This window comes from Sciurus vulgaris (genome assembly GCF_902686455.1).
Source record: "Sciurus vulgaris genome assembly, chromosome: 5".
NCBI classification, from domain to species: Eukaryota; Metazoa; Chordata; class Mammalia; order Rodentia; family Sciuridae; genus Sciurus; species Sciurus vulgaris.
The window spans coordinates 28885649-28900694 of record NC_136465.1 but is presented as its reverse complement, the minus strand read 5'-3'; the positions used below and the strand labels follow the sequence as shown (position 1 = coordinate 28900694).

The following is a 15046-nucleotide window of genomic DNA, read 5'->3' as shown; positions in this document are numbered from 1 at the left end:
AAATCAGGTCCAAGAGCAAATGACAATCCCAAAGGACAGACATTGATTATGCTTCCTCTTGATGAAAGTCCTTATATTCAAGAGCAAGTTTTCTATTCCATACACACATGATTGAAATACAAATGTACAACAGAATAGGATAATTGAAATGTATGCTTCTATTGAAAAATAGGGGAATAATTTAAGACTTTTTTTTTACATTTTTAAAAAGGAACTTCTTTGAGATATATAAAAACATGATAAAATACTTTACAGATCACTTCTCACAATCAAAAGGCAATATATAACAAATGTGTTTTTGTAAACATAAACATTTAGGTATACTAACAAACACATAGACATAACAGTTATGAGCAGATGAACTATACTCATCAAGAAATAGATCAAAGTTGGGCCCAGTGGTGAACACCTATAAGTCCAGTGACTCAGAAGTTTGAGGCAAGAGGATTACAAATTCTAGGCCAGCCTCAGGAACTTAGTGAGACCCTGAGCAACTCAGCAAGATCCTGTCTCAAAATAAAAAAGAAAACAGACTGGGAATGTAACTCAATGAGAGAGTATCCCTGGGGTGAAAGAGAGAGAGAGAGAGAGAGAGAGAGGGAGAGAAATTAATGGAGGGAGGGATAGAAAAGTAGGTAGGTCCAATGGTCAAAAAGTGAATATATAAGTGCACATCACTATGACTGGTAACTGTAAATCCATTATAACTGCAGCTATCTGAAATAATGTGACAAACAACCTAAGTTTATTGCTTAAATAGATCAAAAACCTAGATGGGTCACTACTGCATATGTAGTTACTCAAAGATCCATGATCTTTTTCTTTTTAACATGTAGATGTTAAAAAAGAACATCTCTATTTACTGAGAAAACATTAACACTTTCAACAGTCAATTTTGTTTTGTTGTACTTTTTCAGTCAAATTTTTTTAACACATAAAATGAATTTGAACTCTCTAAAAGTCTTTATATACAATTTATACCTCCATTATGAGAAATGATACATGGATGAAATACATGGCATAGCAGAATTATAAAAAATAATGCTGACAATTTATAATAGTGGAGAAAACTTAAATAAGAGAAAAAAGTAAAATTCAATATATACTTTTCATCACAGGAAAAAACTATGGTCATTTATACTAAGGTACTTCAGAAGGGCTAGCTAACTCTTAAGATCATTAATTATTATTTTGAAGTCTTGCATTGAAATGAGCTGCCATTTTTTTCTTTTAGAACATGATTCCCCTTGGATAATACATTCATTTTCATTTTTTTTTTTTATTTTTCTGTGCTCGAGATGGAACCCCAAGCATAGAACCCGAGCATGGACCTGAGCATGCTAAGCATGTGCCCTACCACTGAGCTTCACTCCTAACCCCTATACTCGTTTTCTCTTCACTGCTCTTTCTCTTCCTAGTCTACTTAAGATTTATACACTAATCACTGAAAACTTCCTCAGAGACACACCCAAAATAATACTTTATCAGGTTTCATGGTATTTGTTCCACCCAACATGATGCAATTATTGTACATACAAACAAAAATGTCCTTCCCCCAGAATTCAGTTTTCCTCTCTTCATTTCCCATGCCAATGGGAATTCCAACTTGCAGGATTTCAATTTGTGGCATTTTAATCTTTCAGGGTTGTGATTTCCACAATTTAAGAATTTAGGGATTTTTAGACTTCACAGATTTTGATCTTTGAGATTTCAACATTTATATTTGGGATTATGAATTTCAAGACTGTGTCTTTTGGAATTATGATGGCATGGGATGTTTCAGAGCCATTTTAAAGTCTAGCAAGTACATACTTCTAGTAGCACAATTAGGGCTCCATCTTGCTCCCTGATGATTCTTTATGGATCTTGACTGCACCATCTGGACTCTTGGTTCTGCTTTCTGAGTAATTTTATCCTTTCTGCTAAAAATGGACCTTATTTGTAACTGAGCAACCTTATCACACCAATTCTGTCCATAAAAATTTAGGGACCCTGTAAGCTCTTTGCAATTCGAACTAAATTGAAGCTGGATGTGCTTTAGCCTAATTCTGCTATAATTGAAGCTGGATGTACTTTAATCTAATTCTCCCTAAAATTCTCCACTTTGGGCTGGGAATCAGATTCTGCAGCATAATGTTCTTAAGAGTTCTTCTTACTCCAGTTAGAATGAGAATCATCAAGAGTACAAATAATAACAAATGTTGGCAAGGATGTGGGAGAAAAGGTACACTTACACATTGTTAGTGGGACTGCAAATTAGTACACACACTCTGGAAAGCAATATATAGATTCCTCAAAAAACTAGGAATGGAGTCCCCGTATGACCCAACTATACCCCTACTTGGCATGTAGTCAAAAAATCTAAAATCAGCATACTATAGAAACGCAGTCATATCAATGTTTATAGCAACACAATTCACAATAGCCAAGCTAGGGAGACAGCCTAGATGCCTGTCAAGAGACAGTCAAATGGATAAAGAAAATGCAGTATATATACACAAAGGAATTTTACTTAGTCATAACGAAGAATGAACTTAACGGCATTTGCTAGTAAAAGGACAGAACTGGAGAATGTCATGGGAAGTGAAATGAGCCAGACCCAGAGGGCCAAGGGTTAAATGTTTTCCCTCATTTGTGGAAGTTTGATCAAAATAAGGAAGGACAGAAAGAGGGAAGGAAGGAAGGAGGGAGGGAAGAGGGTCTATTAAAATAGAAGAGAGATGAGTGGGGTACAGGAAAGGGATTAAGCAGGAGGGAGGTGGGATGAGAAAAGAAAGAAACTGTGGAATGAATCTTACCGAACTTTCCTATGTACATATATGAATATATCACAGTGAATTTCACCTTTATGTATATACATAAGGAACTAATAAAGAAGCTATTAAAAACTATTCTTAGAAATATTTAAATCTAATTGAGAACATTAATTATGCATCTTTTTGATCTTTCTAAAGTATAAACAGAGCCATACCCTTGAGACTGTTACCTAGAACCCATAAAAAATATGAAGTGAAGTTTTCAAGATTTCACCTGGAAATCTCCTCAATTAAATACAGCAATTAATTCATCCAATTTTTTCATTTTCCACATTACTGAAATGAAAGCATTCACAACCTGTTTGCACTTACAACGCAAGGGTGACATTTTTTCCCATCCTTTAATAAGAATTTTCTCCTCATCCCTTTAGTCATCACAACAATCTCCTCAAAGTTTGCAAGCTTCTGCCTAGTGCCTGGTCCCAAAGTCAATGGCACATTTTTCTTAGAGTAGCACCCATTTCCAGTGACCTAATTCTATTTTGGTTACTGCTACATAACCAAACATCCCAAAACTTCAATGACTTATAGTACATTTTATTAAATTTCATAATGTTACATGTTACAAGATTTTGGCAGGGTTCTGTTAGGCTCTTTCTACATGATGTCAAAGTCACTCAGTGGTATTCAGCTGGGGGAAAGCTGGAAGAAAATAATCTGCCACCATAAAAGAAACCTTGCTTTTTCAATGATAGCACTTGCAATAAGCAGTAAATTTTGTACATCATGCTGAGTTACTCTGAGAGCTGTGGGCCTGAATAAAAATCAGGGTGATCTCAGGTTTTTTTTTTTTTTTTTTTTCTTGCCCTTGTAATACAGCATTGAGAAAACCACTTAATTTACTTTGTGTTCCTATCAGTTAAAAATTTTTTCCTGTCATGGAGGTATTCAAGCACAAATAGCAAGCTAATTTTACAAAGAAAAGACTATATCAGATTCAGAAATAGGCTAAGACAAAACTATAATGTAGAAATAGAACAATCATAAGTATTTCTAAAAGTTTTAGCATCAACATTGTGCTAAATCTGCTCTAGAATTTATATTCAATAAAATATTAATATCCTCAAGATTTACAGACTCAAAGAGAAGATAAAACTTACAGGTTGCCAACTATTTGGATGGAAAATAAAAACACCAAATTTTGACAACTTATCTTTTACATATGTTACCATACATTTTAATACTTTAAATAGTTATGCACAATCTCAAGTACCTATAAATATATAAGTATTAAAATAAGTGGTACTATCTAAGAAGGTAGTGACTTATTACATTTCCCTTTTAGTTATGATTTTGGTAGATTGTTTATGGGTAATTAAGAGTAAACTGTGGATTTTTTAAAAAGGTCATTATAATTTGTGCAGAAGCAGCAAACATTTCATCTGTTATTCTCAAGAGTGTTCCTAAATGAAGTTGAAACATTCAATAATAATTTCTAAAAAAGTTAATTCTTCTACAGTTTTACAGTGCAGCCTCCATACAGTTTCTTGGCCAATCTCCAAAATCAATAAACAGTTAGTTAAAGAATTATCTGAATTGCTTGAGAAGAAAAACATCATTCCAAAAAACAATTTTGTTATGGACAATATTTAGCTCACTAAAACTTTTCCAAAGTGAAATATTTTTCTTGTAACTTTCAATTTTTAACGTTTCTTAGTAAATGATGTATGCACCATATAAAACCTCATGAATTAAAATTCCCAAAGGAAAATGGTGGTTTAAATTTCTGAAAATTTAAATACCAATTAATATAAAAAATCAGTAACAAGCTGCAGTATTGAGAACAACTTGGAAATACTCAAAATAAGTATTAGAATAATTTTGTTTCCATACCGAATTTTCCTATTGAGGACATATGTGAAAACAAATCCAATAAAAATCCATTACCAATAGATCTATTCCTTTGTTCATGTTTACTAAACCAATTCTTTATCCCTAATAAAAAGCTGTTGTATTGACAGAACACTAAACATGTGAAGAGAAATGTGAATATTACACCAAAATAATAAATTAAATTTTAAAAATATGCATGTGTATAGCTAGAAATCCAGATATCTTTAGATCAAAAACACTTGAAATAAAGAAACTTGGTTTGCATAATGTGTATTGGTAAAATCCGATGTTACATATATTCAAAATAAGTTCTCTTGTTAGTTCTGTAACAGTCTCAAATTATCTATAATATTAAATAAGTTCTATTTAGTGGGAAGTGAATAGATATACTTTGAAAGGGTCAGACATGGCTATCATGAAATGTATGTTATGCAAATTGAGGATATTAAGTTTTTACAAGATCATATAAAATCCTGAAATTTACATGTAAGATAAATTTAAAAATTTTTTTTAAATTCCAAATTATATTTAAAGCATCTAGTTTCATGTCTGAAAATTAGCATCTTTCAATGAACAATAGTTACTGTTTTCATCTTTTCTGATGATGTGATATATGTAATGACATATATATGCACTTGTATGCACATATTTATTTATATTCACATAAACACATACAAATATATATATATGGACACATTGTGAAGGCGTATATAACAGACATATATAGAGTGTTCAATTCTAAAAACACATCTTTGAAACTATACCATCTTGCAGATATTTTTCTCAATAAAACCCTTCAGGTTTCTATAAAGACATGATCTCCGTCTTAATTACCTTTTACTATCTTATGAGCATTATGCTAAGTGACCAAAGCCCAAACAAAAGGCTGTATATTGCACAATTCTGTTCATATGAGATATCCAGAACAGGCAAATCTATAGAGAGTAAAAGCAGACTAGTTGTTGCCAGTGTTTGGAGGGAGGAGGAAAAGTGGACTCTACTTAATACATACAGGGCTTCTTTTCAGAGCGATAAAAATGATCTGAAACTACATGGTAGTGATGGCTACACAAAAATATTAATGGACTAAATATCCCTAAAGGTAAAGGTTATGTGCTTTTGACCACAATGTTTTAAATGTATAATATATAACAATTTACACTAAATATTGAAGGAAACATACTCTTTAGAAGATCTTAAGAAAGTTATTATTCTATGATGCTGTTATCCATCCTTTAAGGTTCTGGAAAATATGCCTATGGACTAAGTTTACCCTTCATAAGTTCTTAACACTGGAATGTTAAGGATTGGGCTGCATTCTTCATTCTTTACTACTTTTATTTTTCAATCTTACATTTATACATAGGTTATTGAATGAGATGTGAAGAGTATTATTTCATTGATTCAACATGCTTTATGCACTAACCAATACTTCTTACTTTTATGTTTTTGGAATTGTTATATAATTAGATTCCCTTAAATTTTTTGTAATTGAAAGATCATTCTGCCCTTTCAAAAGGGAATAAACTGGATAGTGAGGAAATCAGGAGGGAAACTAGAATGACCTTTCTAAGTCTCTGAATAGTTCTTATGAAATGGCATTCTTCCCTGTTGGCTTAGTAACTGAGAACTGAAAAGCATTTTCCCAATGTGCCATTATTTCAGAACCAGTGGCCCCAGACGGCCACCCTCCCTGTGCAGTTTTCTAGAGCAGATGGTACAGGCAACATGGGGGATATTTTAGAGATAATGTTTGAAGCAATTATCTCACCATTGAGTATTACTGTTCTATTCTTTGTGATGCAGAGGGGTCTATTTTGTGCAGTACTACAGAATTGGAAAATCTTAGAACTTTGTTCTTATTTCTTTAGAAAAGATAATTCATTTTCTGATTATTTTTAAATTAGCAAGGATCTCTGATTAGGACTCCTTAAAAGAGGAAGAAATTTAAGTTATTTTTCCATTTAGCTATGAATTATCATTCTTTTCTTGGGTATTCTACTCTCTCCAATTATTCTGAAAAAAATGTATTGTTAAAAACTTCAAAAACTGGCAATGATAATGTATGCAATTCAACTCAAAAAGATATCTGTATTGGTTTCCTATTGATGCTGCAACAAATCGCCACAAATTTAGTGGTGTTTGCATTCTTTTCTGATATGATCAATCAGGCAGAGCCACAAGATAGGAAAGAACCCTGCTCCATTATTACTTTGGAAAATACATGTGAATACACTTAGGAAACAGAGGAAACTATTACCTTATACGTAGCCTTAGTGGCAGTTAGAGAATAGTGGTCTCAGAGCACTAACGCTGATCAAGGAAATATAGAGATTTGCAATATTTAGTATAGATTGAATTTGACTTACCTATAAGATAATCAATCTGCCTGGTCTGCTATTGTGGAAGAATTCTTGTGATTGCTTGATTACTGTGTTTCGATAACCTATAATTTGGTGTTTAAGAAATAAGAAAATAGATGAAAATTGGTTTTCAGATTTTTTTGTATATATCTAGCCTCACTATTTTTCAAGGAAACGAAGTCTTCTTTAAATATTTGCTTTAATCACAATTATAATGAATTCTCTTATTTACTTATTTCAAAAATCTAAGGACAAAATTACATTTATAAAATCACATGTGATATTTATTTTTATACTGCATATGCACAAACACTGCATATATATACCTGGCTGTGACTTTGCCATTTTATATATTACTCCAAAAGTTGTAAATAAGAATTTGATTGAAATAATTGACTCTTCTTTTAAAGTTATCTGTGAAAGGTATAATTTGGAAATCTCATTAGCCAAATTATCTTAAAGAATCAAGGTGATTCAAAAATCATCTTTTATTATTCAAAAGTCACCTTTTTCCCTCAAATTACTTACATCATAGAACTTGTTATATTAAACATGAGAAAATGTGAACAACAAAAGGTAAACATAATGAACTGTGGTGTTCTGTCATCTTTTCTTTAGAGGTATATAGGTCACCAAAGACATGGGCAAAAGCTCAGAATCAGAATGTCACTTTTAGTTGTAAAAAATGAGGACTATAGCGATGGAAACCCCCAAGAATGTCAGTGGCTTCTGTTATAATTCAGAGACATCCAAAGAATAGTACATATGATCCTAAACTCTTTTTTAAAAAAGACACTTTTTAGAGAAGTTTTATGTTCACAGTAAAAATCAGAGAAAAATACAGATATTTCCATAAACTCCCTGACTCCACACATGCACACCCTTCTCCATTATCTACATGCTCCACTTCAGTGTTACATTTTTTAGCATTAAGAATCTCTACTGATGCAGTGGCTTCTTCTAAACCTTTTTAAGCAGGGTGTCTTTCTTCTCTCTCCCCCACCACACACCCCTCAGGATTACAGAGTGAATATCTTTCTTCGTCAGAAATGGAACGATCCTCGTCTTGCATACAGTGAATATCCTGATGATTCTTTAGACCTCGACCCATCCATGTTGGACTCCATTTGGAAACCTGATTTGTTCTTTGCCAATGAAAAGGGTGCCAATTTTCATGAAGTCACTACAGACAACAAATTGCTAAGAATTTTCAAAAACGGAAATGTTCTTTACTCAATAAGGTGAGTTATAGACTTAAATTTCTCATTTCAGTGAAATGGAGTACTGTGGGGTTTTTCCTTAATTTCCAGGGAGAATTTTTAAATTTTTGAGTAACTCGCCATTGTTCCACTTGAGTTCTTTTAACATACCATTTTCCAAATGCGTCTGAAGAACAACAGACCCATGTCCAAGATCCAGGAATTATACGAACATTTCTTGGAAATCCATTTTTTTAAGAAGTTGACACATGTAATTCTTAACATCAGTGAGGTTGCCAGGACTCTTAAAGGTAAACTGAAAGGCAGCTGAGTCATACAATGTGGAATGTGGTTAAATACATTATACCTCCATTAAATACTTAGAGGCAAAAAAATGTTTAGGTTGGCTTGTCTGGATCCTGTTTTTTTTGTTTGTTTGTTTTTTGTTTTTTTTTGTTGTTTTTTTTTTTTTTTGAGGTGTGTGCATTTTATTTTTCAGATATCCTGGAGTTTCTCTGGTTGTTCTTTTTCATTTTAACCCTCATTGTCCAATTTTCATCCTTTCTAACATGCTGTGAAGGTGCAATTTGTTGACGAAATTTAAGGAAAGCAGGAAAGAAAAAAATTACTATAGTATATAAAATGAATAATGAACAAAATATTTATCACAATCCCTAGAAAAGTTCTTATTTATATTTTAGGTATTCATTATGTATTGCTCAGAAAACCATGCAACATTTAGAAAGCAATACCAAAATTTAACAATAATTAATGCCAAAACACAAACACTAATCATAAAATTTGTTGAAAGTTGGACTCTAGAACTCATTTAACTTTGGCAGTTCATAAAATATCAAACAGGTACCAATTCAGTAAATAGTTAAGTTAGCTGCTTATAATAATATACTTGATGATTTGCACCATATTTAAAATATCTTCTAAAATCATTATGGAAATCTACAGTTATTTTCTTTACTTAATTCAGTTGTGAAAGGTAAACCAGAAACAGAATTCATGTCATCTTTCTTAAAAGAGAAAGAATATGCTCTACTTATAGCAATAGGAAACTATTTAAATAGTTATGCCATCAATAACATGTTTTTTTTAATATGAACTTAAATTTATTTATTTATTTTTTTCATTATTTTTTTTTATTGTAAACAAATGGGATACATGTTTTAAAAGATATCAAGATAGGCTTAATATTTAGAATCTAGGATTAAAATTACCTCCTTATATTTTAACTCTCTTATTTGTACTTTTGTTAACTTTTCATCAGGAATGGGTATATTTAATTTGGACTTTGTCTATCCAATATCAAGGATGTTTTTATTTTTGCCAAGTAAAAGATAGTAAAGTAGTAAGAACGAAAAATTTAATCTGAGTAGCTAAGTGATTTCAAAGGGTTTATTCTGCAAAGTGGTTTTATAAATAATGCTTTGTCTGCTTTTCATCTCTTCATCCCAAATACATAAACACAATGGAATATTATTCAACCATAAAGAAGAATGGAATTATGGCATTTGCCAGTAAATGGAAGGAACTGGAGACTATCACGCTAAGTGAAATAATCCAATGCCCCCCCCCAAAAAAAAGCTAAAAGTTCTCTCTGATATGTGGATGCTAACTCACTATAAGTAGGAAGAGAGGGAGGTGTGGAGGTTCACTGGATTAGACAGGGAGGAATGGGGGAAAGGGAGGGGGTAAGGGAATGGGAAAGACAGTAGAATGAATCAGACATAACTTTCCTAGTTTTGAATACTTGATCAGTGTAACTCCACATCATGCACAACCACAGGAATGGGAAGTTATACTCCATGTATGTATGATATGCCAAATACATTCTACCGTCACGTAAAATAAAAAGAACAAGTTTTTTTTTTTTAAAAGGGGGGGGGAAGTCCCAGCAAAAGCCTGGTTTTTATAGCAATATCCAATCTAACACTGGATGCTAGGAAAGGGGGAACCTAGCCTACCTTTAAACAACTGTTCTACTCCAGCCAGATACAGCAGAAAAACACATGACCTCATCTCAAACTCACATTTAAGCCAGAAAAGCGCATTTCAATCTTGCTAGGATGTAATGAGGTACCCCAACATCTGAGCTGGGGTAGTGTCAGGGAAGGGCAAATAGCTAGACTTTCATGACCCATCAGCCTGTAATGACCCTCCACCCTACAATGTCAGTAGAGACCACATGGAGAACTCCTGTCTCCCTACAGATACAAGAGACCCCTCCCATTCCTGCTTGGGAAATTTCAGAGAAATCTAGTAGAAAGTCAGGACTTTCAAACCATGCAGCAGTAATAACACCACTCCCACCATGGGGTCAACAAACGCCACATGAGGAATTAGAACATCCAGTAGTGACCAGGACACTCTCTGCTCACATGTCAATACAGAGTCTGATTAGGAAAAATTGATTTCTATTTTCCCCTGGAAATACTAGGATAGCAGTACCTCCCCTTGCCCTGACCAAGAAATGTCAGGGAAAGCCAGTTAGAAAATTTAAATAAGATCCAGAGTCAAAGTAACGCAAAATCATCATACAAAGAACCAGAAAGGTCTCAGGTCAAATGAAAAAAGTCCATCCACTGATGCCAACATCAAAATCACTGCAATGTTAAATATATAAAAAGACTTCAAAGTAGTTATGATAAAATATTTTAATCAGCATGCTTGATACAAATAAAAAAATGGAAAGTCTTAGTGAAGAAATTGATGTATAATGTAGAACAAAATGAAAATTTTAGAACCTAAAACACATTATCAAAATAAAATTCAGTGGATGTGCTCAGCAGAAAAATGGAGGAGAGGGAAGAATCAGTGAACCATAGATTAAAAAAAAAAAAAAATTCAATCTGAACAACAGAGAAGTAATCAATTGAACAAGGGAGTAAGAGTAACAAAAGATCTAACACTCATGTCATCAAAGTCTCAGGTTGAGAGGAAAAAGGGCATGGAGCTAAATATATAATATATAATATATATATATTACATATATTAGGGGAAATAATGACTGGAATTTTTATAAATTTTACAAATGGCTTAAACCTACAGACTGAAGATCCTGATTCTGCAAAGAAGATAAACTCAAAGATATCCATACAAGACACATAATACATGACTTCTGAAAACATTCAGAGAATAATGATACCTTACCCATAGAGGAAAATCAAATGATAGCAGATTTTTCATCAGAAATCATGGAGGACAGAAAGAAATGATACATACTTTTCAGGTGCTGAGGAAGAAACTCTTATCCCATAATCTTGTACCCAGAGAAAATATCCTTCAGGAATGAAGGTGAAATCAAGAACTTTTTGGATGAAGGAAAATCAGCAGAATTTATCACAAGTAAAGCTATTCTAAAAGTATGGCTAAGAAAGTTTTCTAGACAGAAAAAAAAAATGAAGAAAGGAACATAGAAATACCAAGAAGGAAGAAAAAACACAGTAAACAAAATATGAGCAAATACAACAGATTTTCTTGTCATCTTGATTTTTCTAAATTATGTTTGACAGTTGAAACGAAAATTGTAACACTGATATAGGGTAGAAATCAAAGTAAAAATGAAAAAATATTTGTATAAACAAGTTGGTAGAAATTAATACTGGTTATATTTATTGTTGTCTTCTATACTTTCTAAATGACTTGATATTAACTGGGAAAATGATGTATTTATATAGAAATAAAATTCATTTCTCCTTCAATTTGACAATTCTATTTCTAGGAATCTAAATTGTATGTCCATTCATATAAGATATATTTACAAAGATGCCCACTGCAGCAATGAAATAGCAACAAGAGCCTATTTAGTTATTGATAAGAATGTGGGTGAACACAATGAAAGACCCATATTATGAAATACTCTGCATGAGACAGATGTAAAAGTATTCAAAAGAAATTACCTACAAGATAAACACAGACACGTTTAAAAGAAATGTTTTATGCTCATTTTTATCTATATTCTCTGTTTATGTAAGTGTACCTATACATGTAAAAATACATGTGCAGTCATGCACTATATAATGAATTTGATCAATGACAGGTCACATATATGATCCCGTAATATAATGGAGCTGAAAAATGTTTATTGACTAGTGACATCATAGCCATTATTCAGTCAGTATTGCAGCACATTACTCATATGTTTGTAGTGAGGCACATGAAACAAACTTACCACACTGACAGCTATCTAAAATACACACACAATTATGAACACTAGTTGTGTAGTAGATTGTACAAACTAGGTTTATGTGAATACACTGTGATGTCCACACAACAACAAAAGCACCTAATGCAGCATTTCCTAGACATATCCTCATTGTTAAGCAACATATGATTGTATGTGTGGATCTCTACAAAATGTTTAGATGGATGTCCAACATTTTATTGAGAATAACCAACTATGGAAAAGAGTAGTGAGATTTGGGCAGCAATAAACAGGAGCTATAAATTTTACTATACTTAAGTTATATTGTCTGAATTTTTAATGAGTTATATATTGCTTATAAATTATAAGTGACAGTCTCTTAACATGAGGCCATGGTCTTTGACTCCTCTGTACTGTGAATTCATGATGGTTACCAACGGATCCATGAGAGGATATGTGTAAAACGAGTTAAATTTATTCCCTGCTAACTTCAAAATGACCTTTGTGAAAGGTAACATTTTATTTTTAATTATTTTATAAAGTACTGGTTTACTTCAGATAGATTTTGGGGGGTACAGTTTATAAAAATATACACCAAGTAGAATGGAATAATCATTTTTGCAAAGTTAGAATGTCTAGAATATTCCCATTGATAGAATTGAAATACAGTTTATGTGTGTGTGCTGTGCGTACTAACTATATTCAATTATGGATTTCATTTTTAAGTCATTGAAGTTGGAAAATGTCAATATAAAAATATACCATTAAGTTTTTACATTCTCTTATATTCGTGTGGGGAGCTTTTGTTAGCAATATGATGTCATCAAAGCTTAAAGCAATTAACTCTGTCATCCTTAAAATTTGTCAAATAGAATGTATCTTTTATTAAGGAGTTTGTGTAATTTGAGGACTTAAGCAGTACTAAAATACTTAACTGCTCTAATGCAAATGCATTACATTAAAGAATAATAAAAGCAGGAATCAACAAATGGGATAGATTCAAACTAAAAAGCTTTCTCTCTGCAAAGGAAACAACAATATGAAGAGAGAGCCTACAGAGTGGGAGAGAATCTTTGCCACACACACTTCAGATAGAGCACTAATGTCCAGAATTTATAAAGACTCAAAAAACTTTACACCAAGAATAAAAATAACCCAATCAATAAATGGGCTAAGGAAATGGGCAGACACTTCACAGAAGAAGATCTAAAAACAATCAACAGATATATGAAAAAATGTCCAACATCTCTAGTAATAAGAGAAAGGTGAATGAAAACTACTCCAAGATTTCATCTCACCCCAATTAGAATGACTATTATCAAGAATGCAAGCAACAATAGGTATTGGTGAGGATGTGGGGGGAAAAGGTACACTTACACATTGCTGGTGGGGTTGCAAATTGGTGTAGCCACTCTGGAAAGCAGTATGGAAATTTCTTAGAAAACTTGGAATGGAACCACCATTTGACCTAGCTATGCCACTCCTTGGCCTATACCCAAAGGACTTAAAATCAGCATACTACAGTGATTCAGCCACTTCAATATTTATAGCAGCTCAAATCACAATAGCTGGATGGTAAAACCAACCTAGATGCCCTTCAATAGATGAATGGATAAAGAAACTGTGGTATAGATACACAATGGAATATTATTCAGCCATAAAGAAGAATAAAATTATGGTATTTGCAGGTAAATGGATGCAGTTGGAGAATATCATGCTAAGTGAAATAAGTCAATCCCCAAAAAACCAAAGGCTGAATGATTTCTCTGATAAGTGGATGATGATATATAACTGGGAGAGAGAGAGGGGGTAAGGAAAGAATGAAGGAAGGATGGCTGTGTAGAGGAAAATGAGGGTGGAGAGGGGTTTGGAGGGAAGGAAAGATAATGAAATGAGACAAACATCATTACCCTACGTACATGTATGATTACACAAACTGTGTGACTCTACTTCACGTACAACCAGAGAAATTAAAGTTGTGCCCCATTTGTGTACAATGAATCGAAAAATTTAAAAAATTTTTAAAAATACCAAAGGTGACATATAATACTGAAAAGTTGAATAATTTCATAATTAGTGCAACCTTGTTACTATGTCCTTGAAATTTTTCTGTCATGGAATACAGAAATGAAATTGAATTTATGTATTTTATAAATGGTATCATCCATTATGAATAGCTCATAGTTCTTCTATTTCTGGAGGAGAGGTATAGAATGATTCAGAAATGAATCTTTTGTCTTTCAGTATGAATTCAGATGAAACAGATGATCTCTCTGCTCCTAATCTTTGTTTGCTAAATCCTTACTCACATGATCAAAGAAAAATTTCATTTGTTGTGAGTTGTTTTTGGAAATCTCACAGTCCTTTGAAATCTTCTACTGCTTCACATGTTCAGTTCTTCTATTTCTTGGCTAACAAAATTGTGCTAGGAAAAAAAAAAATCTTATTCAGTTTACAAATGGAGCATCTGTGATGTTTCATGCTAGACCTGACTTTCCTGCTTGTTTAAAGAAAGCAGCAGATTGTCCTGGAGAGCGCAATTTGTTGAATTCAAGCATTCATCTGCATTTCCTCCTTAAACCCCACTACAACAATGAAGTAAAGTGAATAAGAGATAAAAATTGTATTAATACACAGGAGGATGAAAATAATGAAGAAATCAACAACAGACAAGTGATG

General features: G+C 32.7%; 1 protein-coding gene across 2 annotated transcripts in view; it reads left to right on the top strand.

The window, feature by feature from the left end:
• The window catches only part of GLRA3 (glycine receptor alpha 3), a gene marked incomplete at its 5' end in the record, with an annotated part of 162744 nt that overhangs the window by 81146 nt on the left and 66552 nt on the right, over positions 1 to 15046 (top strand). For both annotated transcript variants that reach the window (XM_079141035.1, XM_079141034.1), the window contains one exon: positions 8030 to 8253. In XM_079141035.1, the coding sequence (XP_078997161.1) occupies positions 8030 to 8253 (224 nt within the window). The remainder of the gene's footprint in view (positions 1 to 8029; positions 8254 to 15046) is intronic.